The 27,072-nt window shown below is 40.7% G+C and overlaps 1 protein-coding gene across 35 annotated transcripts in view; it reads right to left on the bottom strand.

Annotated features, from left to right (window-relative positions):
• LOC117248330 (neurexin-1a) overlaps positions 1–27,072 on the bottom strand; it is a 286,729-nt gene that overhangs the window by 131,291 nt on the left and 128,366 nt on the right. For 24 of the 35 annotated variants that reach the window (XM_078176214.1, XM_078176215.1, XM_078176233.1 and 21 more), the window contains 7 exons: positions 23,673–23,876; positions 21,403–21,429; positions 14,768–14,890; positions 13,592–13,973; positions 12,176–12,366; positions 10,864–11,037; positions 6,583–6,702 (listed from right to left, as the gene is read on the bottom strand). In XM_078176214.1, the coding sequence (XP_078032340.1) occupies positions 6,583–6,702; positions 10,864–11,037; positions 12,176–12,366; positions 13,592–13,973; positions 14,768–14,890; positions 21,403–21,429; positions 23,673–23,876 (1,221 nt within the window). Of the gene's footprint in view, positions 1–6,582; positions 6,703–10,863; positions 11,038–12,175; positions 12,367–13,591; positions 13,974–14,767; positions 15,053–21,402; positions 21,430–23,672; positions 23,877–27,072 lie in introns of those variants that run through there. The other 11 variants (XM_078176219.1, XM_078176236.1, XM_078176229.1 and 8 more) reach the window with 2 other exon arrangements.

Raw genomic sequence — 27,072 nt, 5'->3', positions numbered from 1 at the left:
TCCTTGAAGTGGACAAGTGGACGTTTGTGCAAGATCTAAAGAAATTCCCTCCGAGCGTTTCTGAAGATATCACATCCACGACAAAAGACAGACATGAAGTGCAAGTGACCAGTAACCAGTAAAAATTAATTAGTTCATCCTTGAGCCCAAGTCAACGTTCGTCCCAAATTTAAAGAAATTTCCTCAAGGAGTTTCTGAGATACAAAGATCATGAGAATGAGATGGACGGACAGCCTGAAAACATAATGCCTCTGGCCATGGCTGTCATTGAAACAGTGGCATAACAATGTACTGTTTCAAGGATGATGTAGCGATTAAAATAAATAAATAAATAAATAAACCTCTCCATTGCTAAAGTGTTATGGTTATTTGATTGTACATTAGAAAAGCCTTCAGCTGCTTTGCAGCAAATCAGTTAAACTTAACATTGGTGCTATGATTCGTGTAAGCGTCTGTGCACATTTGGGGGAATGGTTACTGAAGTGAACACACAGAAGCACTTAAGACTGCTTCTCTCATATCTAGGGGCACAATGGCTGTTCAATACTAGGCCAAGCTTTCAGCACACACTGAAGCCCAAATACTTTCAGACCCATAGATTTGTTTGGCTGAGCTGCATTAAAAGAGGGCCACATCCAGGGCAAGGAGAACATTACTTCCATGTGACAGCAGGCTGTTTACTCCAGTGCCTCATATCCCCTTGGCCTCACTACTGGACTGAGTGTCCCCTTATATTGATCGAAACCAAACTAAGTGGTCTAATCCTTGCATGCCACCACAGAAGACTGGGACAAAACTGTCTGCTGTTCTTCCTGCACGCTTGTGTGTGTGTGTGTGTGTGTGTGTGTGTGAGTGTGTGTGCTTATCTGCATGTTAAATCTGGAGGACCGTCACGACTGCACTGAAAAACAAGTGCCCTATTTTAAATGAAAAGAAATTTCTAGGAAGATGCATTAAGTTTTGCAAGAGGCTAAACTGGGGCAAATAATTGTTCATGTAAATTCTCAATGCTACTCTTGAATAATGTGAGTACAAAAATTTAGACACTGCAGAATCCTTGCAAAATTGGACATGATGAATTGCTGAAATACAATAATTGTCAGTGAAATCCACCTCTCTGTGAATTGGTTGTTCTTCATTTTTATCTTAAATTTTGAGCTTCTAGTCTTTTTAAAATATTTATTTGAATTTTGGCTTTTGTGGACTGACGCAACAAACGCGTCAGTGTTGGTTCCTCTGTGTAGTGGCTGCCTTTAGACTATATGAAGAATATCACATGACAGAAATAGGGTCTTTTACTTTATGTTTGTGCTTAAGAAAAATCAGACCCCTGTCTAATGCAAATGGCATAGTGGATGCTGAGCCTGGGGCCCAGATGGACTATTTTCAAGGTATAAAGGCACAAGAATGAGCATTGACTCAGACACATTAGAATCAAGTGAGAGGGACTCGTCTTTGCCCCTTGGGCAGAGACAATGGAGACGAGACCCACACAACCTCCATTGTTGATACAATATTGACATGGCACTAATAGCTCTGGCTATAAGACTGGGTGGAGGAGCAATCAGGCGAGACAAAAATTGCGTGAAGGCCAGGCATACCCCTCTCCGTAGCATCTCCTCGACCCACTTTAGCTCAACAGCAAACACCATTCTGTTTGTCTCTGTACATTACACTGAGATGCTTGACCACTGCAGGCGAACTCCCTCAGGAGGTCCAGACTGGAGTTTAAGTCCCACGAACACACACACATGCCAAGCCAGCTTCTGAATGAAAACTAGAACACTTTTTTTCTACCCCAATGGACATTACAGAGAAGACAAAATGCAATATGGCATTATCAACTCATACTCTAAGCGAAGAAGATACTGGTGATGTTCTGCTGCTGGCTGATTACCAGCATCGGTTTGTGCTTGCACAACACTACTGACGACTTCATCACACATAGATACATGCAGTCTGTGTCTCCTTTTTGGGTCACTAATGGAAATGTGTTCTACATGCCATTTTATTCCTACTGGCATCAAAAACAGCTTTCAGTGATGAGACCAAATGCAAGCTTAACATCAATCTTAACTATAGTTCATCTCACGTGCATGACGAACTGAAAGAGATTCATCTTGGCCAGCATGGCACGCATTTTTTATTTTTTATCTCCCCTAGTTTCACTGACTGTAGGTATCCAGTGGAGATAATTGGTTCTAAAAATAAAACTCTAAGACACCGTGTCCACAGTTCATTCAAAAAAAGTACTGGCACATCACTGGGAGTGTTTGGGAGAAGATGAAGAGAAGATCTGAAGATTGTTTTTATATCTATGTCATCATCCCGCCAATCATTCTGAACTGAAAGGTGCAGCACTGTTCTGAGAAGTTGAAATACTTTTATCATAGCAAATTCACAGCACAGCCAAGAAATGGTGGATTGCTCTAAAAAATGAAACCCAGTGCAGAGTGTATGTGGAAACATGCAGCACACACACGCCACACCTACTGTAGACTTTTGAGGACAGATAGAATTACTTGCAAAAAGCAAAGTATGAACTGAAAATGGAAAAAAACTGAAGAGCAAAGAATGCCTTTTACTAAATACATGCCATTTTCTATTTTACTAAAGATACTCTTCTGATAGGGGAACTTGTCACTTCATGATCTCACTGATGTCTTCCTCTTTCTTCTACTGTACGTTATGTGCATCCCCCACAGGACCAAACAGTTATAAAGCCATGCATGTTACGCCGGATTTCCACTGGATGCGTGTCCGTTGCGGAACGGCAGCACTGGTTATCCGCTGCGTGCTCCGCCGTCCGTCAATACCCACCGGCTGCGTTTGCTGTGCGGAGCGGTGCAGCTCCGCCGGAAGACATCTTGGTGCACTGCCATGATGAATATCTCCTTGTCCATGGTGTTCGCGGGGTGAAATGACGTCTGAAAACCTCTGACCTGTTGACTTCAGGCCTGCCTCTGCCCATTATGTAGTTTTCAAGGTGTAGTACAGGGAAATATGATCCGCGTGAACACTGTGTATTTTATTTTGAAAATTAACCGGATGTTTTATTGTGTTTCTGTGCACGACTTCCTGCCCCGCACGATCTGCTCTGTGCTGAATTGCTGCGTTGTCCTCCGGCGTCCGGCAAAAATAGAAGTCCTGCGTATCTGTTGCGGAGGGCTCCGGAGTGCCGGAGCTGAGACGGAGCCGGAACGCAGCACAGCCGCAGCCGGTGGAAACACACACACTGACTAGAATTGAATCCTATCGGCTCCGCTGCCGTGCCGGAGCGCAGACGCAACCAACACGCATCTGGTGGAAATAGGCCTTTAGGCCATAGCTTGCAATGCAGTAATTTAAAACAACGCTTCACTTATTTAAAAATGATGCCAAATCTCTGATGCCCCATTTCTCTCTGTACAGCGACAAACCTCAGAAGAAGAGTACTTTCAGATTGCCAAAAGTACTTAATAACACCGTTTTAGTCAAAACCTTTTTCCTTTTCAAGGAAAGGCCCGAGAGTGGCTTTTGATTGTTTTCATTCTTAAAACAGATCAGTGCTTCCTTTAGGCTTGGACAGTTTCAAGGTGTTACGGTATAGCAGGGTATTTAGAAATCCTGAAGGTTTGATTTTCAGTAACTTAAAAAATACAGATGCTCCTCTTTCTAATAAACTGATATGGAGATGCTGTATTGAGGTGATGTAATGTAGTGCACCGTGCACACCACCAGAGGTCAGGCTCTACTGGAGGGACTGAGCTCAGAAAGATGGAGACTGCGTGTGGCGGGGATAATGTTATGCGACTAGTTAAAAAAAAGAAAAAAGAAAAAACACCTGCCCCTATTTGGGAGTATTGCTACAAAATCAGTTTATTTGCCACATCATTTTATTCAACAGGATCAGACTGTTTAGCCCAATGATGTTAACGTATCTGCTGCAGCAACACGTGTCATCAGGTCTTCCAGCAAGAAGGATGCTTCTTTTCTATCTACTTATTATTCCATGGGTCATAATCATTTATGCCCAGCAAGACTTGTCCAAGTAGGCTAACTGCATATTAGAATGGAGCATTGTAGGCTAGACAGTGACATGTGCTACAATTACTTTTTTTTTTTGTTTCTGGTTTGTTTCTTTTACACAAACACCATCATATACTATATACTGCGGTAAAATGTGAGGAAGATAAGACAAAATGGATACTGCCCAAGCCTTGTTTCCTCCTACAATAACTGAAAGTTAATTACATTAATTTGATTGCAAGTCACTGTCGCATACTGTTTTTTCTTTTGTTGTTGAGATTGAGCGCACTGCAGTAAACTGAGGTTGACAGTAAATTTACAGCACAACTGGGCACGAGTATCAACACATTATTCCGTTTAAAATGATTTAAATTTTGAATTTACATGAGCTGAACGATGAGATGGTATTGTACTATCAGGCATAATATTAGTTCCCTTATGATTTGTGACTGACGGCTGTACAATGCATCCCGGCTGTGAATGTTATGGGGCCAGGGGCTGAGAAATGGAGTTTTTCTCCTTGTCAGAAGGCAGACTACCCTCAAGAGAAATATGTGGAAATGCAGTGAGCTCCCCATGTAAGTTGCTTTCTCGGAGACCCATTGCTCTGTTGTAAATTGCCTGCATTTCAGCTTATGCAAATATAGCTGGTAAAAAGTGATATTTTCCTCAGAGACGCTTCTCTCGTTTCTTTGCCGCTCCCCCTTCTCCTCTATCCCCATGACAATCCATCAACATAGATAAAACCCCACCATCTCCAGCTTCATTTTTCCCACTCGTAGAATTTCCTTGGCAGAGTGAGGATGCCTTGCATCACTATTCTGAGGACTAGTTCATCCGTAGTGAAAGAGATTTCTTGGAAAGTATGTTTTTTTGGTGGTAACATATTGCATCCCTTGGGCCTGCACATTGATCCATCCTATTGTCTTGTCAGGTCAGTAGGAATAATGAGACTAGCTACAGTAACCAGAGTCGGCAGGTAGAGCACTTCTGCTCAGATATAATATATGCATACATGTCCTGTGAGCCACTCTACTCCCAGCGCTGAAAATGAGCTGTATGGGCCTGCTCAGGATGAATATGTATGACAGGAAGAACGATATATAAAAAAAGAAAGTTCCAAACTGCATTTCTTCTCCCTTTAATGCACAAGGCAGGTTCATGAGGAGTTCGCCATCAAAAATATCCCTCAACACCTCCAGCACAGCCCTACTCCTCTGTTGATCCAAACATGGTCTGAGGAATGAAAGGGAGAGTAAAACGAGCAGAGCAGGGCTGGGATCAGGACGAGCTACACTCAAGCTCACATCTCATGGACAGAAGAATCCTTTTAGTGTTATCATGGGCAGCAGATATGTCCGGCACATAAGGCTGCAGGGGAATCTATTAACACTTTCTGCTGATAACAAAAGATGGGGTCTTATCAAGCTGGTAGAAGTGACACAGAATGCATTAACATTTATGGTGCTCTCTCCTCTGCTTTTGTGTCATCTCCAGAGTGCCCGCTCTGTTCTTTCCTCCTTAATGCAGTTCAGCACTTTGCCCATTCACCCCTTACTGTGTGAACTGCTGCAGAAGAAAATAATGACCAAACAAAATCCCCTGTGCATGTTTTGCATAAGGAAGTAGCCCATTTTCTAAAGGAGGAGCAGACATTACCCTAGTTCTCTCAAAAACTAAACATTAATGAGCTCAGAGTCCTTTAAACAAAATGCCTACTTAACTGTCTTTAAGGGAGATTAATACCACAGAACTTTTAAATTGCATCATGTGGCTCAAAGTAAGCTTAAATCTTCTGCTTAAACTATAATAAATAATGAGCACATTTGTGGTTACTGTCATTTATTTTGTTTACTTGATTGACTTGTTGTTGATGTTTTATTTAGCAGAACACAATGTTTGTTGCTCCCTCTAGTGGTACATCTCTCAAACTTTAATGAGCTTTCACTGAACTGTCAGCCAGATGTCACAAACGTGGAAGTTTCTGCCCTACAGATTCCCAGCAGCTCTCGACACCCTCAGTGAAGACAATATACATTCAAAGCAGAGCTATTGAAAAACAAGTTGTGTCAAGACTCATTCTAATTGACCAAGTTACAGCACGCAGCACAGTTTGGGCCTCTACTTAGTTCAATTGGAAAGTTTACAAAGCAAATGTGTCATATTTCTGGCAAACGTCGTGCTTCGTGAGGACACAAATATAGAGCACAGACAGGAAACAATAATGAGCTGGAACACAAGCGCTGTGTGAAAGCATAGGATAAAAATGGCCCCGCTGTTGATGATAACACCCACCTTTGAATGTCTGACACCAAGATTTTCCTGGACGAGTTTAATTAGAAGATGGAATGAATTATGCATCTTAAGATCTGAGATGTGTATGAGGTATGTTATTTTGTGATATTTGATTTGATCTGATTTTAATTAAATGAAAATACCCATTATTTCATATTATGGATGGGCCTGCACAGAGTATACCAACAGACATGTTTACCCTGTAATTGTCAAATGAATAAAAAATAAACAAAACCTGTTTAGGCTTTGAGAGTAAAGAACCAAGAAGAGGAATCCTACCATCATTACACAGCGGTCCCCCAAATGTCGTCATGCTGCAGTCACAGCTGAAGCCCTCCCACTGCTGAAGACACACACCCTGGTTGGCACACGAGTCCTCTTGGCACGTCGTGCTGGGGCCTGAATATGGAGACAAATGGTAACTTGGTGAGCTGAATTTTATAATAACCAGCAGCACAGTCTGCAGATTGAGTCTGCAGTTCAATTAAATGTCACGCAGAACATATAGACAATAGGCTTCTGCAAATGGAAGCACACAGAACAAACAACATATGCTACCATCACTAACAACTGTATATTTAGACATATTTTGTGTTCTTTCCATAAAAAAATGCTTCAAATTTGTAGACAAATGCCTGCCCAAACCCCTCAATATATTCAGTTAGAAGACACAATAAAGACCTCACACACATACAAAAACATTTTAACATTTAAGGTATTTAAATGTCTTCAGCCCTTGGATTAAACTGTCATTAGCGATTACCATATTTTATTTTACATTATATACTTAGAGTAGCAGAGTACAGAATATTTATGAGACGGTTCATCTGTCTTTTGTAGAGTAACGTGTATTTAAACTGTGTCTAGATCTTATAAAGCTGTGTCTACAGTGCACACTGTTATCCACCTTTCCTTCTTCCAACTGTCAGGCATCCCTGACCACCTGTGCAGATGGTTAGTGTAATCAGAGAATGCATCTTATTACCAGCTGTGAACGGCGTCAGAGGACAATGACATAGTTCATAAGCAGTAAGAGCCTGAGTTATCCATGTGCTTTTAAACAGTGATGTAATCGTGCTTTTTACAGTCAAAGTGTTTAATCATCGTGCTTGTGCATCTATTATTTCCATCATTTCATCGGCGCATCAGTCAGTCAGTCGTTTTGTCAGTCTGAGCCAGAGTGCAGTGAGTGCACAGCTGCACAGACTCTATCATCTGTTTGTGTGACAGTGATGCTGAGTTAGTTCAGTTATGGAGAAATGTTAGTGGAATGGAGCGGGTTAGTATGGATGAAATATTTAAATTATGGAATTACTTTGGTTTTATACTATTTACTCTACGATTGTGGCCACTTTTATTTGTCAGTTATTTTTCATCTGGATATTTGAACTGCATCTATGACACATAAAGATATAATCTGAATAGTGACACATACTGTACTACTGCTTGCGTGCAGCACTCCACTTTATAGCCATAACTAACCCACTGGAACACATCTATCTTTCTATTCCATTGTGTTTTTATTTACTCTTGTGAAGTTGACAATTGACAGACTGCGCATTACAATGTCATCCTTATATTTTCTCTTCTCTAAAAAAGCAGCATACACATGGACTCAGACAGACGGCAGACGGACAAAACCTTCTGGACGGCACGGGAAAAACAAAGAGTCAGTCAGAAGGACTGGCAGGACGGCCAAACAAAACACACATGACAATATTTATTTATGGTGGTGTTGTACTGTGTACAAAGAATGGAATAAAATATATTAAGTACAGTTATCTAGTGTTGTTTATTTATGCACTTGTTCTAGTCGTGCATGTAGCTAGAAAATGCAGCTTCAAGTTCTCCTTGTGTGAAAGAGCTACATAACATCCATCATCAAGAAAGAGCCAAAAAGTTAAAATATTTTCACTTTGGCAGTGTAGTCTACAGCTACCACTGCCAGTGTTCTCTACTGGCTTCACCTAATTTCACCATCCTGCTCTCATCGACTAAATGATGTCCGGTTCGCCATCCACCATCTGCCTGAATCCATGTGGAAGCAGCATTAAGTGTAGCCAGTGTAGTTGCTGCTCAGCCTTGGAGTAACTATGGTAACTGCTAAATAGTTTAAGCATTTGCTTTAGCCCACTCAAGGCTGAAAAATGCAAAAAGTAAAATGCTTCACACAGTCTCCCTTTTGACACAAGAAACAACAACAACACTTTAATTCACGATGAGAAATGACTCTGAAATACATTTGAATATAAGTCAATTTAGGTTTCATCTAACTACGTGATCGACTGGTGATTCCACTGCTGACAAAATCTTTCATTTAATAATGTGCCTACTGTGTTACAAATGTAATGGAGTCTGATGTGACTTGGCTTGTTGGTCAATTAAGTAAACAACAAGACAACAGATGTGTTATGGCATACTTATTAATATCAGACTTCAGAATTTCAGTTAATCAAGATAAAGAATCACACTGTTTTTTGAGAGGAGACACTGTTGGTTTGTCTAATGTCATCTGATTTATATGTAAGGCATGAAGTGGAAAATAATTTAATTACTTAATGTTTATTACAAACTCAATACTATAATGTGGTTATATTGCTATTTATTTATCAAATTGTGTCTGAATTGACTCTAATTACTGGGCACTGGTGCCATTTGTTTTGCAGCACACTTTCAGCTGTTTAATTTTAAAGGGCTAAACCCTGCAGCTTGATTTAATTTCTACTTACAGAGTGGTAATAGAGTGCCAGAGACTATAACAGGAATATGGCATTGGTAAACACGGGACTTATGACATCAATTAATTAACAATTAATTTAATTTAAAACATGAAACTATTGGAGGTTGAGTAAAAACCTTGATTTTTTAAAATAGGAAATCCATGCAGGAGAAAGCACTGTTATTAACACTAGTATAAGGCATGCAAAAGTTGCTCTAAAAAAACCCTTGAAAATAAATACATAAAAAAACATGTCTGACAAAAAAAAAAAAAAAAAAAAAAAAAAAGGATACAACATGTGAGTGCAAATCAAAATGTGAGCCCCATAGACTTTGATACAAGATGGTAATGATACTTGTATTCCTATGGGACTGAAGCCCATTCCATATGGCAGGTGGGTGAATTCAAATTAGGCAGTCATCTTGTTCAGGGAGTAGAAAGTGTGGAGGTAGAGACTGTGGAGAAGTGGGGAGGGCAAAGGAATTGATGCAAAGGGGGGAGGGGATATCAGACTCTGTATCAAACAGACAAAGCTATCTACCTTGCAAGTCAGCTTTCATCAATGCAACTTTTGTCAGCAAAATAATAGGAAAGGAAAGGCAAAGTATACCAGCTGTTAGTAAAGCATCAAGACGTCAGAGATGGAGTAACAGAAACACAGACTGTTAAAGCAGGAGAGACAGAGCGAGTAATGAGGCCGATGTCTGTCCTCAGAAAGAGCCAGAGGGGAAAAATTGTATTGTGTAATGGAGGCTGAATTAAGCCGAGCTGTGATAGCAACTACTCTCAAAATGGCATCAGCAGTATGAAGAAAAAACATGCAACTGTCATTACTATGGGAAGTAGATATGATCTGTCCATTGTGTTCAGTAAAAGAAAACTACATTTTTATCTAATGTATCTTCCCTGCTGTAGTCAAATACTATCTACAAAATGTATGCTGCCTTCTGACTCCTTTCGTACAATTCAATAAATGTGTTATCATATAAGCCATTTTCCACTGAGAGCGACCACTGATATTGTGTGGCACAAAACGAAAACTGCAAGTTTGACAGACCCGCACAGGGCGCTGAATTCGATTACATTTGTAATGTCGGGAACATGAAAAGATCAGAAGTTGCGTACTCAATAGAAAAAGAGTGGATGAATTGTGAAATTAAACTAAGTGAGTGAAGTTGAAAAATAAATCAAATATTGTCTCTGGATGTGGTGCACACATTAGACTGGGCAAATGATATTCATGCATGCAACAAAGGCTTCATACATAATTCAAAAGGATTGCTTCTGGCAAACTCTCAGATCCAGCAAGCATGCATAGAGCAAAACAGAATGGGGATAAAATGGGAAATAACACTGGCAGTACAAATATGGCAGAGAGAATAATCAGATTATGGCTAAGTGAAACAGAAATGATTGCCTGTGGAGGAGTGTCAGAGCTTGATGCATTCTAACAGAATACTAACACACTTTATGGATGTTAAATTATGTGCCACAGGTTGGCAGTGTGGGTGTGCTTCAGAGAGAGAGTGTGTGTGTGTGTGTGTGTGTGTGAGTCCTTGTTGGACAAGTATGAGGATGGGAGAACTCAGCAGCAATCGGGCACCGCATAGTGTTGCAATGACCCTTTGGGAAAGTTCTGTGATACTGAGGGAAACCAAAGTAATTAGGGGAGTTTATCAGTGAATTTGCATTTAAATGGAACATCTCTCTTGTTAGGCATCTATCAATATTCAAACCATTACACCTGAGCTTCAGGTAGAACGTGTTCTAAAGACAAAGAAAAGTCTGAAAGCAACATATTGCCAACAGGATTTCCCCCAGCAGTCTGAGAGATAACTCACCTTCACATCCTCTCTCTATCTGCCCCACACAGTCCAGAGCATCTGACATCAAGTCTGGGAGCCGCCCGTTCAGATCCACTGATGCCAGACAACCTTGAAAGCCCTCCTTGGCATGCACCAGTTTGGGCAGCTCCTTGTACATTTCTTTAGCCACGCCACCAATGTAAAGGTTACCTGTGCAGAAATATAACAATACTGACCCCTAGTGGAAAGAAAGCATGGTACCAAGCTTACCATATCAAGCAATGAGCATTTTTAAAGATTAAAAGCACATCATTGTAAGTGGGATCATAGTGACTTTTCCTCACTGAATATCAGACTCTTTGTGTTATCTCTAATTAATGATGAGAGTCGTCTAATAAAGTATTTTATCCAGGTGAGCATGCAGTAGGTTAATTATCAATTTCTTATTGCATCAAATTACATTTTTTATATAATACAATTTCAATATTGTTTTATTTTTACATTCAATCCAGTAATTTGTCATCCACTTTGTAGTGTCTCATTAGCAATGTTTGATAACAGAAATTACAACATTCTGCAATGTAGCACATTACTTGTGCCAATTATCTTTCCAGTGGGAAAAGAGTTTTATCTTATTACCTAATGACTCCTTAAAGGCCCTAAATGGTAAAAAGTCACATTCCCCTGTCTTTAAATTATAAAGCAGGTATATGTGTTATATAAAGACTGTGAAAGTACCATAACATTTAGTCCACAGAGAAATGCACATAATCTGTATTAAGAATCTTTTGCCTTTAAGTGAGCTGTCAAGTATTTCCTGAAGTTGTGATGTCACAACTATATTATATACAGGGAGAAACTGATACAGTGCTGTTAGTTATTTTACAGCCACAATGGCAGTGCAGAGACAATACAGCTGTATTCAGGTAGAGAGTATGAGGAAATGTTTCTTTTCTTCTTTAACATTAAAGCGTGTGAACATGTTCTGGTAGAAACCCACATTACAGGTACGAAGTATAAAACATAATATGGGACCTTTAAAATAACTTTTATTAAATGTTGGTCTGCTGAGTACAAATGGTCTCTCCTAAGAACTCCCTACACGCACCCCATCACTGTTGGCTACTGAACAGATGGGGGCTGAGTTTTTTGCTCAAGGGTGCCACAGTGGTGATAATGAGTGAGGGCCAAGCACTGCTTTTTCCTGCCACCCCTGCAGGCTTTATCCTGCTGGTGCAACCATTCAGTCACAAACCTGCTTGTTTTACCTCTAGGCCACTGCTGCCCCAGATTAGTGAAATCTAAAAATATATATACATATACATATAAATTCACTATGCCTACACACCCTTCAGGTCCAGGTTTTTGGCTCCTGTGGTCGTCTGCGTGGTGATCTTGGTATCTATCTTGACAGTGTGGAGGTTGTTGGTGTCCCTTGATATTATGACATTGTGCCAGTGGTTGTCGTTCAGAGGTTTGTTTGAGTTGCCTTTGATCAAGTGGGCTCCGTTTCCCAGGTCAGACACGTAGTGCAGGTAACTGGAAACAGATAAAAAACATGATTGGATGCAACCATGGACAGAATGGAAGGACATGAAAGCGTGGCATTGTGACAAGGCTTTGTTGATGTTTCCAAGATCCACATATTTGTCATCAAATGCATCAGATTATAGCAAGAATAATAAAATCAAGAAGAAGCAAATTAGAAAAGTGTTATAAACCTCTGGAAACTGAAGCAAGAGAGTGCATGTTCATTGCTGTAGCTGTGTGCCTGCCTGTGGTTTCAAATGTGCAGATATGAGAGTATCAGAAAGTGCAGCTGTCTGAAAAGAAGCTAAATAATTGGCAGGTTGCGGCATTAACAAAAGGTTGTGGGCTGTGCTGAACAAATTGGTCTTAAATTCTTTGGTCTACAGGCTATTTATGATTTGCATGCCCATTCTAATTAAAATGTATGACTTTAATGTTTAGCACATTGAATAATACCTTAACTTCAGGCATTACTTAAAAGAAGGTCATTCTATAGCTGCATTTCAGCAATAAGAAATGCGCCCTTGTGTAGTTGATTCCCTTTTATGTTGGGTATTTGTTGTGCCTTCATGAAGATTAAAAAGAACAGTAATAGCCGACAGCTCTTTCAGTAAATATTCTGGCATAGAGGTGATAAGAAAAGAATTTGAATTCCCATGGTAATGGCATAAGCTGTCAAGACTTGTTTTCTGTTTGGAAACTGTCATATAGTATTAAGAGCTGCATTGTTAAAATCATAATCCATTCATATGGAGATTCTTACATAAACAAATCTTGCTGCACTTATACTAAACATATTCAGCACAGTTTAAAGCGTTGCTGGTCCTCACACCTGGTGGCAGGTAGGTCTGTCCTACAAATGAAGTCATGTGTGTGCAAAGAGATGAGATGTGTGGTTACTGCAGCGTTAGCAGCTACCTCATTTGAACTAAAACAAGAGAGCCACCCACGCCAAACTTCAGTTACGAATTCCCCTAAAAGCATATCAGAGTTCTGGCAACATTATTGTTTGACAAATTATTTCATGGCAGGCCTGCGCAAAACCACAGCAATGACTCATGTCCCAAAAGACGTAGTCAAATGTAGTTAAGATAGAACAAAATATCTTATAGTTTACCATTTTAAGGTCTAACAAGCCCAGTTAAAGCACTTGAAGATGTAACAAAAGTGAATGTGACTGGAGCTAATGTTAAAATATTGGGAAACAGTTGGTCAAACTTTTGCAACCACTTACCCTTTGACCAGCTCCACCACGATGAAGTCATTCCCATCTCCGCTGTTAAACAGGATGAGGCCATCGGATGAGGTGGTTTTGAACTGAAAGAAAAGGTGCATGGAGTAGTAGGCCTGCAGAGTAGTGAGGGTCACATAGCTGGAGCGTGACTTGAAGGTGACGGGGTCGGCAATGATGTTCTTGAAGCCAATCATGGCATTGAGCTCACAGTAATCAATGTCACCATTTTTACAGAGGTCTATGTAGGCCATGCCATTGAAGGAGAGGCTCTGGAGGTGGCCGATGAAGTTGGACGGCACCATTGACATGAAGCGCTTCTCTGTTACAATGCCCGTCTCAATGTTATGGAACTCCAACTGGGTGTGGTCACCTGCCATTTGACCTTTGATCAGCAGAGGGGGGGAGGGAGAGGGGCTGTTATTGGGGGTACATGACAATTCAAGGGGCGATGCTTTGCAATTAAGGGTTCGTCTACACAGCCTCTAAATGACAATAACACTATGATGTGAGGAGATCTAGAAAAAAATAAATAAATAAAAATAAATTAAAGTGGCTTGCAATAATGAACTCATTTAAGCTGTGAAATCATAGAGCAATCAAAAGTTTTGTTTTTTGTAAGTTTTGGTTTTCTGTTTGAACTCTTAATTGGTCATTAAAACTTTCTTTTCTTCAGGTTGTACAATAGGTGCTGCAAAATGTTCTTTTCAGACAAGTAGAAAACAGAATGGTCTAAAAATAACTCTTTTTTACTGCTTAAGGAAACAAGGCCTCAAAGAAAGTCTGTCTAAATAATTGTAAAATAACTAGTAACTAGGATGGCTATAATTCTCCCATGATCTCCCAAAATTCAGCACTTTGTTGCTTATTATTTAATTTGCAGCCATCTTAAGACATTTATCCAACATCGCTCAGTTAGAGGACATGTTTTTAACAATGCCTGGTGAATTTCAAACAGCAACATTTGGTCCTTAATGGACACGAGAGCATCAGCAGTGCTCTTTTCAGAGAAAGAACTGCATGAAGGCTCTCTCCAGAACAGCACAGAGTAGTACCAGATAATACACTACTAGAGCACGTGTCTTACCTAGAATCTGTGAGCCCAACAAAATGTTACATATAATTAGGTGTATAGGAGAAAAATAGGATTCTGTCAGATGAACAGAGGATGAGAAGTACCTTCCACAGGCAGCAGATCATCTACGGTCAGTTTCAAACTCTTGCCCCTCCTGAACACACGCACTGTGTGCCACTCATTATCGTTCAGATTCTGACCCGCAAAAATAGTTTCTGGACCTTTGCCTGCGGGACAGTCCAAACAATGGTTAACACACATGCATGCATACAAACCAATACATTACAGACAGGCTGAGAGATGGAGAGATCGAAAGGAGGACAGAGTGGATGAGTAAAGCAGTTTGACAGAGGCAGAAAACATTAAAGGTAAACATAGTTAATGGTCCATAAAAACACATCATTCTGACTTGCATTTGCTGTACTGATCGCACCATTAGATAGGGCATCAAATTTCTGAATTCTCACTGAATACTATTTCCCTCAAACCAGGAGGAGGGAGGCAGTAATCAGGCAGTCACATTATTATCACCAACAATATTCACACTGTTTTGCTGTAAATGTATAGTGTCTGAAGAAAGGGGGGATAATTACTCTTCTCATAATAGCTGCTCTCTTGTTTCTTGTGATATCTCTCTGTTCCTGTAATGCCACTTGGTGGCAGCATATAACTACCAAAAGCCTACGACGGAGCACGGCACTAAACAACGGAACATCACTCTCCATCTTGTTTACCTACGACAGTGCGACCCAGTATTTGATTTCTCTCATGTCCACAACATGACATGAAATAGTGATATGGGAATAAAGACTTGCATAATGGAAGCAGTGTCCTTGATGGTGAAAACAACCCTTTAAAAGCAAAAACGACAGGCTGTTGTCCCTGGAAATCTAGTAATACAAAAAACAGGAAATACAGAATGTGATTTTTATCAGCACCCTTACAAATAAATGGGTGTTTAGGAAAAGGAGCAGGTAGCTGATATTGTCAGTAACACTATATAGGCTGCACACCTTCTATTAAATGTCTCAGTAAATTCAATAATAAGACCAAATGGCCGTTAACTAATAATACATCACATCTCTGAATCATTCCTTCACTGACTCCTGAAACCAGCATTTTAATATTGCATAAAATGTGTCACTGCTAGCGGGCAGTAACGGAGATGTCACACAGAATCACAGGGCCAAAACCTCAAGGAGAGATAATCAAATTTAGAATCACAGATAAATCAGAGTGACTGCACCAAATCTCTGTGATCTTGAGAGCAGAAAGAGAAAAAAAAAAAATCCCTCCTAAGATACTCTGCTGCATTTAGATATTCCAACATCAGTCCAATTGGGGCAGAGCATTATTTTTTCATGCAGCCTCCGTCTTAGAGCTTCTTTGAATTGCCGTATAGTTGTGATGTTCCCCTGCTGGGCACACATAACCAAACAGGCCAATGAGGACGTGCCACTGTGACAGTATTAAAATCCCCAGGCTTGGCATACCTTGCCCACTGTGGGGAGTATTTCAGATGGGTGCCATCTTCATTCCCCTGCACCCATTTGTGGCTATTTATTTCCTCCTTTTCTGCAATCTTCAAAGCCCGATGCAATGTGTATGCAAATCTGAGGGTGCCAAAGTACTGGGACACACTCAATCTCAGAGGCACAGTTCTGCTTTGTAAGCACTAAACACCGGGGCAGGATTGAAACCAGACGACTGGCGAGGGATTAAGGAGGAGAGATATGAAATAATGGAATGGAGTTGGACTTGAAAGCATGCTTGATCTTTGCCTTCCATCATCCTGTCCTTGTTGCTCTCCAAGGAGGAAAGAAAGGAAAGGGGAAAAGAGGTCAATCGTATTAAGGAGCCCATTCCTGCACCACATTCACTACTGTAGGGCCTGGGTTTACGCCTGTAGTGCAGTCTATGGTCAAAACTGGCAGCTGCTGGCCAGACATTAAGGTCCTTTAGTCAACTGTCTGCCGCGTCCAGCCCTCTCTGGTGCCCTCACTGATGGTGATCTATTTGCAGTGATGGATCTACAGTGATCTCTCCCTGCCTCATTGACTTCAGGCCCAAGGGAACAGTGGAGAAGTGTGGCACAGGACAGCATGAGAAGATGTGATTATCCAGTCAATCAGCTCTAGCTGGCTGGATGACAGGCCAGATACTGGTGCTGCCTGCCCCGATGCTGTGACTCACCCAGGTGGAGGGAAGAGGGACTCACTGACCAAGCAGCCGGCCGCTACTGCTGGATTACCGTCAACGCAGACATCAAAGCCAGCACACATTGCAAGGAAGCTGGGCAACCTGATTGTCCAATCAATGCCTTGTTAACTGAAAAGCCACTCTGAACATGTTTAAGCAAGCAAAGGTTAAATAGTGTTAAAACAAAGAATGATGACAATCAATACTAATCTGCTGTTTCTGGCCATTTACATCTACGTGTATTTGTTGTATGAACTGAGACTGCTCATTAATGAACACGTTAAAAGGTTGTTTTGAACACAGCTTGATCTAATGGCCATCACACTACTGAGTTTGAGTATTTTCAGCAATAATTGCATAATGGTGTCGTGCTAAAGAGACAGTTCACCCCCAAATCAAAATACATATTTTTCCTCTTACCTGTAGAGCTATTTATCAATCTAAATTATTTTGGTGTGAGTTGCTGAGTGCTGGAGAAATTGGCTGTCTGCCTTCTCTCTAATATAATGGAACAACATGGCACTTGGCTTGTGGTGCTCAAAGTGGCAAAAAATACATCTGAAGAAGTCAACAGCAATGTCTCTTTCCAGAAATCATGACACAGTTACTCAAAAAGATGTAGACCTTTCTGTGAGTTTCATGTAGCATCTATTTTCACTCCTCTGAACTACATCAGCCAGCCGTATCACAGTGCAGAAGGAGGTGTACATCTACTCATGGATGAGAGGCTCACCCTCATGACAAAGTGAGATGTAAACTGTAATGCATCTTCCTCGGCTGAACTGCAATGTTTGCTAGCTGAGTGGTGCTAGGTGAGCTAGCAGTAGATGCACGCATCCTTCAGGGTGAACTGTGCCTTTAACATGACACCTCTATGCACTTATAGCTATAAATACCCTAAAACACACTAATACTGTCCCTTTAACTACCTGCTGGCTCGACAGAAAAGTCTCTCAGCACGCTGGAACTTTGGGGGATGTCGCTGTTTATTTCCAGCTTAATTTAAGCAGCTAATGTTTTGTTACAAGGACCACTGAGCCAACATGTTAGCCTCTTTATCAAACTAATTCAGTGCAACCATGAAGGACATCCTTATAATTGCTCCTTAATTTCTAGGACTTCACTGTTCTTTCCCTTCGCTGGGTACTCATGATTACACAGCTGTACATGCAGCAACATACAGAAACAGAGTAGGGCTTTTATTTAATAAGTGGTGGGTATTGTCATTCGAGGTCATTTATATTTTTGCTGAACATTGTGCTCTTCTGTGTTTACAGCTTATTTCAGCCTTGTAGAATTTGTTACATTGATAATAGTCACATGAAAAGATTACTATCATTTTGATATGTTAGTGAAGGGGCTTGCCAAAGAAAATATGAACAACTCTGAGGGTTTTTTAAAGAGCAAAACAATAAATCTGAGCCCCTACCACACCCCAGTCATTTTTGTACAGTCCCTTACTGGATGACTTCATGCTGTCTTGAGGAGGTACTTTTTTATCTTCAGGTTGACTCATCTACACTATAATTATTCCCTAGATAACAGAGAGAATCAAGCAGTTTGCTCGACACTTTCCTTCATATGTTGCCAAAGACTGAGAAGGCGTCTTTTACATATCCAAGTGTAAAGGCGAGCACTTTAAATTGCTTCACACCAAAAGCTGGGGAAATTAGAAGGGTTCCTTTATATTTGTTTATAGCATAGCCAGACTGAAACGTCTACTCTAATATATTGTAATTGGTTAGAGGATGTTAAATATCTTTAATCAGACACATTTTTGATTGCTGTTATGAGTGTATACACAGCAGTGTTGCTATACACTGCAATATAATAAATGGGTTGGACAAAGTGGTTGCAAAAAACTAGAAGCAATCATAACAACACTATTCCTTAAATAATAAATGACTGCGGAGTTGTGCAACGAGAAAAATGTGGCAAAAATTTCAATGTATATTAAAAGTTTTTTCCATAAATAGACATTATAAGTACTCATTAATAATGGCAATTAATTCTAAGTCTTTAGCTTAGCAGGCAGAAGATATGTACATATCTCACCCTCTATGCATCTTCCCCTTTAATCACCCTCTCATCTATCATTTCTAACATGCGCACAGGTGTAATACCCATGTAAGAGAATCTCCCGCAGCTCTTTTCACGCTGAATAAGTCAAAAACGAAAGATTGATGCTCGGAAAAGATCAATTATGGGAGAAAAACTGCCTTGAGATGTTGCCGAAGAAGGTCACGGGGAGAATAATCACATAAAGTTGCCCTCATCACCGCATCCTGGCTACACTGTAAATTGTGATTATCCTGCAGTTCAAGTTAATGAATAATAGAAGACCAGAATGTCAGACGAGAAAAAAAAAGAAAAAAAAAAAAGCCAATCTGTCACGGGATATTTTTAGTTCATATTTTTAGTTTGTTGTCACTCAGTGCCTGTTAACAGTGTTTAAGTCGAAGTGGCAGTGTTTTCTTCAGACAGCTCCGGGCAGCCCCAGGGAGCCTAGGTCTCTAATTGACAGTGATGTGTTCTTTGAGTCGGTGCTGAAATTCTTCATCCACCAAGCTGACCGGAGCTGCAGCGCCTGACAAGACACATTAATTAACACGGAAAAAAAGGGGGGACAAAAATAACACAACGAAAAATAATAACCTAGAAAAAAAACGAATTAAATGCTAACTCTTCATAAGTGGAAATGCACTGGCTTAACACAGTTCTTTCCAAGAACTTCAATTAAACATTTTCTTATGACACAATTAGGTCTGGATCTATTGAAGAAAGACCCGCTGCTTCCTGCCTTTTTTCTTTTATTTTACTTAAACATTAGCTCTCCCTTTGGCATGCTATTAAATTTTAATGGAATCAAAATATTTTCCATTTGAATTATAGCTTAGTTATGTGTGAGGAATATCTAGAGTTTATCTTTTTTATATCTAAAGAGACTACACTAAGAAAATGTAAGAATTCAGACCGAAATAAGTCTCAGCATAAACTTACTTAAATGCAAAAACAGACCAGTGCTGTATGGTAATTTTTCATTTTGCATTCTTCCCACTGCTTATGTGAAATCATCCAGCCTATTAATACACACTGCTTTACACTACATCGTTTGATGCTAGTTATTAAAGCAACTACTGCACGTAGCGAACATCTTAAAAGATTGTGTGGTTTGTTAAATTTAGGGGTCTTTACATACAGTGATTATTCCACCAGTTCTACACTAACTCTGTCTCGCAATCAGTCAAATGCATGGCAGATATTGGTATGACAACCACTGGAGTCCATGCATGCACAGATTATGCCTTCACACTACCCTCATAAACCAAGAGTGACCTTTTAAAGCATTAGATGGGGGAATTAGAGCTTAGAGCTTTTTATTTGCATACACAAACAAGGGATGCAATCCAAGATGCATGAACAATGCTATTTAGCATTTAGAAAGGTGTTAAGAAGGGCTGGCTCACAGAAGCATGTCTAGAGGTCACATCATGTGATTCTGTGTGGAGGCGTTTGTTGTGCAAGTCTCCGCTTCTCATCAGGCAATGACCTTCAAATACTGTAACACTTCACACACAAAGAGATCCGACACTCATGTTTTCAGAGAGAACACTGTGTCCTTATATACAGTATGTGACACTGGCGCTCTATAATAGAGCTTAAACTGTCTCATTTCTGTTGGTATTTACTGATACAGAGTGTGTCTGTCACTTCAGAATCATTAAACAGGAAGACAGCTTATGTATTATGACTCCAGAGAAGTAATTATTAATTCATCACTGTTCCTGAATAATAAATGTCAGGGATATTTACCTCCCAAAATATTGCAATGTAACCTCTTTGTTGAAACACACACACATACACAAACACAGAGATATCCACCATGAATCCCACAACAAGATCTATTCTCTCTTTCTCCCTCTTCATCCCTTTCTTTCTGCTCTGCAAGGCAGGTTAATGAGAATAATAAAATCACACTCTGTATTTCCTCTGTGCCTTGAATGGCCTCATCAATTTACAACTGGCGTGAAATACTGAAGGAGGGAAAAAAAAGAATTGCGAGGGGGAGACAGGGAAATCATGCATGTCTAAAATACCTGCACTTTCAAAGCACGCGTTTTATATCAGCCTGAATTCATGAGTGAAAAGGTTCGTTAATTAGAAACAACTCAGTGCGTGGAATCACAGCTGACTGCCATATTTGGGTTTGTCATCAATTCAAGCCTCCCTCCATCTCCTTCCCACTGCTCATCATTCTCCTGGACAGCTGAGGCACACGACACCACCACACATTTCTTATGCATCCATAGCTCTTGGACTCAGTATGATAAAGTGTAAACGTCTATGTCAATGCAAGGTGCAAGTCAGATATATTTCACTGCATTGACTGACTTCCCACTGCCATAGCTTTAGAGTACAAATGCCAGGGTCACATAATGGCTGCAGAGAAGAAATTGTAAACATGGCTACAAGTATAAAACATGAATGTCCAGAAACAGTGAGAGTAAGAGAAGAAGAAGAAAGGTGAACAGTAACTTACTGGCGGTACAGTTAATCCTGATACAATCTAGATGGGGAAGAATAGATGAGAGATAAATTCATCTTTCAACGTTACAGCTGCAGACATCATTAAAGCATACAGTCCACCCCTCTGGGGACACACACACGGACACTGTCCGTCCTCTGATGCTCTCACCCATGGCCTCGAGCCACAGTGAGCTGGTAAAAAGCACTGCAGTGTCATTGTGCCAGAGGAGTACAGCTATGGTTTACAGGAATTGTGTTCCAGCAATGTAGAACAGAAAGTTAGCAGAGCTGAGGTTGAGTTTATTGACTTTGTTTGCTTTGTTTTTCCATGTAGCCAAACAAAATGTTTAACATGTTGCAAGCTGGGAGATTTCTGTTTAAAAGGATCTTCTATTCAGTATGAGAGCATCAGATTTTGGTCAGGGTCAGACAGGGCCAGGAGGAAGCTAGTCCGTTTTATTGTTGTTATCTTACTACCTAACAATATATAAAAGTAGGTAAATTTAACTCCGCCTTAACCAGCATTAAAATACTACTCACTTGTTAATGCATCAGTGGGAATCATCAGCCTAATGCTCTGAGCAGGGGCCATCCTGTACAGTGACACTTGTGACTTTTGATACTAGATATATATTTCAAGGCAACATTTTTACTTGTAACAGAGTATTTATACACTGTGGTATTGCTACTTTTACTCAAGTAACGGATCTGGAAAAGGAAAAGCTTTTTCTCAACCAGATGTGGCACTGAAACTACAAACTACAACTACAAATGAATGCATCAACTATAGTTATCCATAATGAATCTTTTATTATGTGGCCATATGCTGAATGAAGGACCTGACATGGAGTATTTTAAATTTTGGTATTGCTACTTCTACTTGAAGTAAATGTCTAAATACACATTCTACCAGTAAACACTAGTAGATGTAGCACTTTTTGTTTTGCTGGTAACTTCTAAAGATTGTTTTGAGTCTACCACAAAAGCTCTGGTTGACTTTACTGTCGATGCAATAACAAACTAATCTTCTAGCACACAGCAATGCCATATCGACTGCCTCTATTTTTGTATCTTTTTTTTCTACCTCTCAGTTTCCTGAGGCTTAGCTCATGTCGTGCTCTGAGAAAGGTGACCCAGATCGAACTCCCTCCCCTCCTCCCCATTTGGCCCTGCCTGTCGTGTGTTGTCAACCACAGCAGAAAAGTGGTCGCAAACAGCCAGAGACCGACACTAGCCTACCCTTACAGGGAATGCTCTGCTTTCTGAAGGAGGGACGGGGGAAGACAGGCTTCGGGGGCTGATGGCCGGGAACAAACTCAGAAACTCTAAAATGTGTCAAAGATAATTCAAAAGAAAACAAAACACGGTGACCTGTTGTTTTCATCAGAGGGCATCTTTTTGTAGTCGCAATGATCGGACATGTCAGCCCTGTCAATGTGTGGCGCTGTTGTCTTCCGTGGTGGGACGCATGCTTCCTTGTGGTTGACAGCAGACACAGACTGTCTACTTTGTATGCACCACTAAACGGCTCCGCTTAGGGAGCCCATTTCTGTTTAGCCAGTGGAAAGGAGAAATAGATGGCTATCATTTGTGCGGCATTGCTCTGTTTGAGAGATATCAAACTTTTCACAGGCATCATTGGATTCCTTCCTGAGCAAATAAGCACACATACACACACTCACACAGAGTCTTTCATTTTGTCCTCAATTTCCTTTTTGCTGTAGGTGAGGGGGGGGGGTCATGTCTTTTTCTGTGCTCATTTAGGACACAGTTGCCGATTAATGAGCAATCAGGTGTGTAGGTGAACAAATAATTGCTGGCCATTAATTGACCACAACCAACAACTCAGGGCTGCATCATATTAGGTAACCCTCTGGAGAAGAGGAGTTGTGATAATACAGACACAATCATCTTCAGAGGAATTGTTAGTTTCCTCATGTGTATGATAACTTGATGTACTTGAAAGGAAACACCACCAGGAAATAACACAATGTGTACTATGAGGGCAATTCCCTTTGGGGTAATACACATGTATGGAAGTTGATCTGGGGTTAGCTGATGGATTGGGCAGCGAGCATTCCCTGCTGGGCAACGGCAGCTGTGTGCTCAACTGGCAGTGAGCGGAGAGCCGCAGACTCTTGCCATTGAAAGTCTTTACATCTTCTCCTTCTATTCATAATATGTATGTGATGCCTGTGTGTGTGTGTGAGAGAGAGAGAGAGAGTGTGTGTGTGTGTGGGACATGACTTTGCTGCTGCAGTCGGTGCATGTCCGAGGCGTTACCTAAGTTTACAGTCAGGCGGACGCGGCCGCTCTCCAGCTCTAGACGCAGGGTGTCAGCAGAGTCCCTGGATGTAGTGGCTATTAGGATACCATAGGCTCGCTGGGAGCGGAAGCGCAGGGACACATCCTCGGCTTCTGTGTGCATCACCACTGGCAGCTGGACCTTCATAAACTTACTGCCGTCATAGCTGAGGACGGTTGCCTCTGCAGAGAGAATGAGAAGGGAAACAAGATAAGTGATCAGCAAAATGGAGTGTAGTGGTTTTACGGTAAACCAGTGACAGAGGCTGTCGGCTCAGGTTTCAGTGATGTCCTGTTTTTGGATACAATTTAATGTTGTGACTTTCAATCTTGATAAAAGACATACATTGCGGGTAGAGATATTAAATATCGAATACATATTCAAACACGAGCTGTGTTTGTGATTTGGAGGTCACCAAACATAGTGAGAAAAACTATTATGGGCCCATTTGCACATTGGGAAAGATTATATCTTAAGGGAAGATATTGAGAAACCTTTTATTGCCAAAGAGAAGTTCATTTTTTATCATTTAATTCTAAATAAAAGTAGGTTGTCTTTAATCATTTAGCAGATGCTGAAATACAAGCTTTGCAGTATGCAAGCCTAGCAGCCTGCACTGACTTGACATCCAGTCCGTTCATACAGGAATGATTAAACCATGAAATTTACGAACACAGGGACAACAACCGGCTTTCAGGGGTGTCTCTGGATGTCATGTGCTTTGCAGGATTGTTAGTAAAGACTACTGTGTCTCACTGACAGAAGACATCCCCAAGTCATTCTGACTGCAATCCATAAACTAGGCTACTAAAGTTACAAAATACAATACAAAATCAGTGGGTCAACCTTAAACCCAATGAGTAAATGACCCCTAAGTGGCATGTACACAGATATATTACCCAAGAGCAGTACATAAAGACCAGTCTAGCATCACATTTCACCGTCTACTATGGCTGACAGCTACCCAAACTCCCTCAACACAGTCTGAGTCCTGTCCTGTACAGTCTTCTCTGTGCAAAATTAGATGGTGGCCTCCATCAGTGACAATACTAAGTATGGAAGTAGGTACATTCTTGGAAAGTACTAAAAAAAATCTTACTGGAAAGGAAATATAGGTAACTCCATGTAGAGAGTGAGCCTTCTGTCCACAATTTTTGTAATGTAACAGTGACAAGCTACAAAAGGACAAATTGATATTGACTAAGGAAAAACGGCACAAACGGCTACAGAAGTGTAATAGTTTGTGGACCTTGAATATTGAGCTTCTGCTCAGGGTGACTGCATTTACTCAAAGCGTTAGGCTGCCATCTGGAGAAATGCAGGGGAGATTGTTTAACGCTGGCAGGGGGTTGTAACAGCATTTCCGGTAGTGTAACTAAACCGTAACCCAATAACAAAGCCATTACTGCAGCTGCAGCGCTGAGACAGATAGAAGCCAAGTTGGAGGGAAGGAGATGGAGAGTGGTGGGGGCGATAGGGTACCAATGTACACACACCACCTCATCACCACTTCCTCGTCACACAGAGCCAATGTCACATCCATCCCCTGGGATGACTCCGTCACATTCCTCACCCAAATCCAATTTCTCCACGCCCTCCTGGGGTATGCTGCAGATGACAGGGGCGTGTGACAAACGAGTTCTCACTGCTAAACTGTCTGCTTCCTGCCAGGCAGCTAAAGCAAAGAGCTACATTTAGACACTGTTAGCAGATGCCAGGAAAAATGGAGCAACCTCCTAATACTTGAAAAATGTTTGTCACCGTAATATTAGCTAGCACTAAGACCTGATGAGAGCATTTTCTAGATGCATTAAGTTCATGACTTATTCTCGATATGTTATCATGCTTAATACTGCAAACATATTAACAGTAAGTGTCTGCTGTTCACATGTATGTTTACACTAGCAAGCTTCAGGATTCACGGTTCCGTGAAAGGTTGGTAAACAAGTGCGTAAAGATGCGTTTGTTTTCATTGATTTTGAACAGACAGCAGTGTAAGACAGACAAAATCCTCTTGCTAGGGACTGAAGTAGCATTTTACCCCCTGGCAACTTTGGTAAACTATTTACATTACAAAAATAAGGAACCTTTCAAACTCCTCTGTATTACACTGTACAGACTCCGAACAAACACTTTCCCAAAAGGCAAAAGATCACAACAGGATATAAAACTGAAAAGCATTTCTTATGGTAAGAAACTGAAAACACAAAATTTGGGTTGCTCTTTCCTCCTCCAGTAGACTGTCACATCTGGGTGATGCTTACGAATGTGGATCGCATGTTTCCATTCACATACCCTACAACAACGTAGCGACACCAACACACCGCCCTGGCCTTGTACACAGAACTCTCTCAGTTGATGTTGCTGAGTGGGAACCTGCAGACGGGTCTTGCGTTTCATTTGTGTTCACCATAGTGTGACCGACTTGCATGCCAATCAGCTTACTGTGCTAACCTCAGCACCCGTTGCTAAAAACCTACAACTAAAAGTTTCTGGGCAGAACCAGCACGTGTAAACTTTGGTTCTGCATCATGCGCATTGATCTACGTACCACACATTCAGCATGCAGCTTCGTACACCATACAGTGACCCCCATACCGTGACGGTTCGGCATGAATACACAAACCTTCACTGCCCCATTGCTCCAACATAAACCCTACCTCTCTTAGAATGCTTCGTTTTGAAATTGGATCCATTATACTTGTGAAATAATATGTTCAAGGTAAAAAGGAAACAAAAGCAGAGACATCAAGCAAATGTTCTAATAATGATGAAAATGTGTTCTTCTCTTCTTTAAAAGGGTAACATTGTGTCAACACTGGTTTGTTCATTACATTAAAAAGGCAGGGAGTTTGCTCAATGGACTGCCATTAGTATAAAAAACCAGCTAAGAATCAGGGTGAGGAAAAAAAGGAACGATGTGATGTACCCATCTCACATTAATAAAGAACATTTTACTCATATGAATAATCTTGATTTTTTTCCAGAGTGAACAGATCAAATTAATCACAACTGGAGTAAATATTGCATTTCATCCAAGATGTCACCTCTGCTGAAATTCATATAAAAGGTTGTCTAAAATGCCATAAATAAGAAAAGTCCAGACAGATATGAAAATATGGAGAATGACATGTGAGGGAATCATTACCTAATGCAAAGTGAGCACCTGTCAAAAATCTAATCCTGGAAGCCCAGTCATTTTTAATGGCACTCCCATGTTTAATATCAAAATAAATTGAGAGGACTGAAGCTGGAGCTTCTGTCTGTGCCGACCCAACAGGAGGCTGTCAGAGGGGAGATGGAGCATACCAAAACTAAACCAAGCATTCATTTTCTGTCTTGTAAAGCACGATACAACATTGTTTTCTGATTTTCACA

This window comes from Epinephelus lanceolatus, chromosome 17, assembly GCF_041903045.1.
Source record: "Epinephelus lanceolatus isolate andai-2023 chromosome 17, ASM4190304v1, whole genome shotgun sequence".
NCBI classification, from domain to species: Eukaryota; Metazoa; Chordata; class Actinopteri; order Perciformes; family Serranidae; genus Epinephelus; species Epinephelus lanceolatus.
Note: the sequence above shows the minus strand (reverse complement) of the source record. Positions and strands in the feature narration are given on the sequence as shown.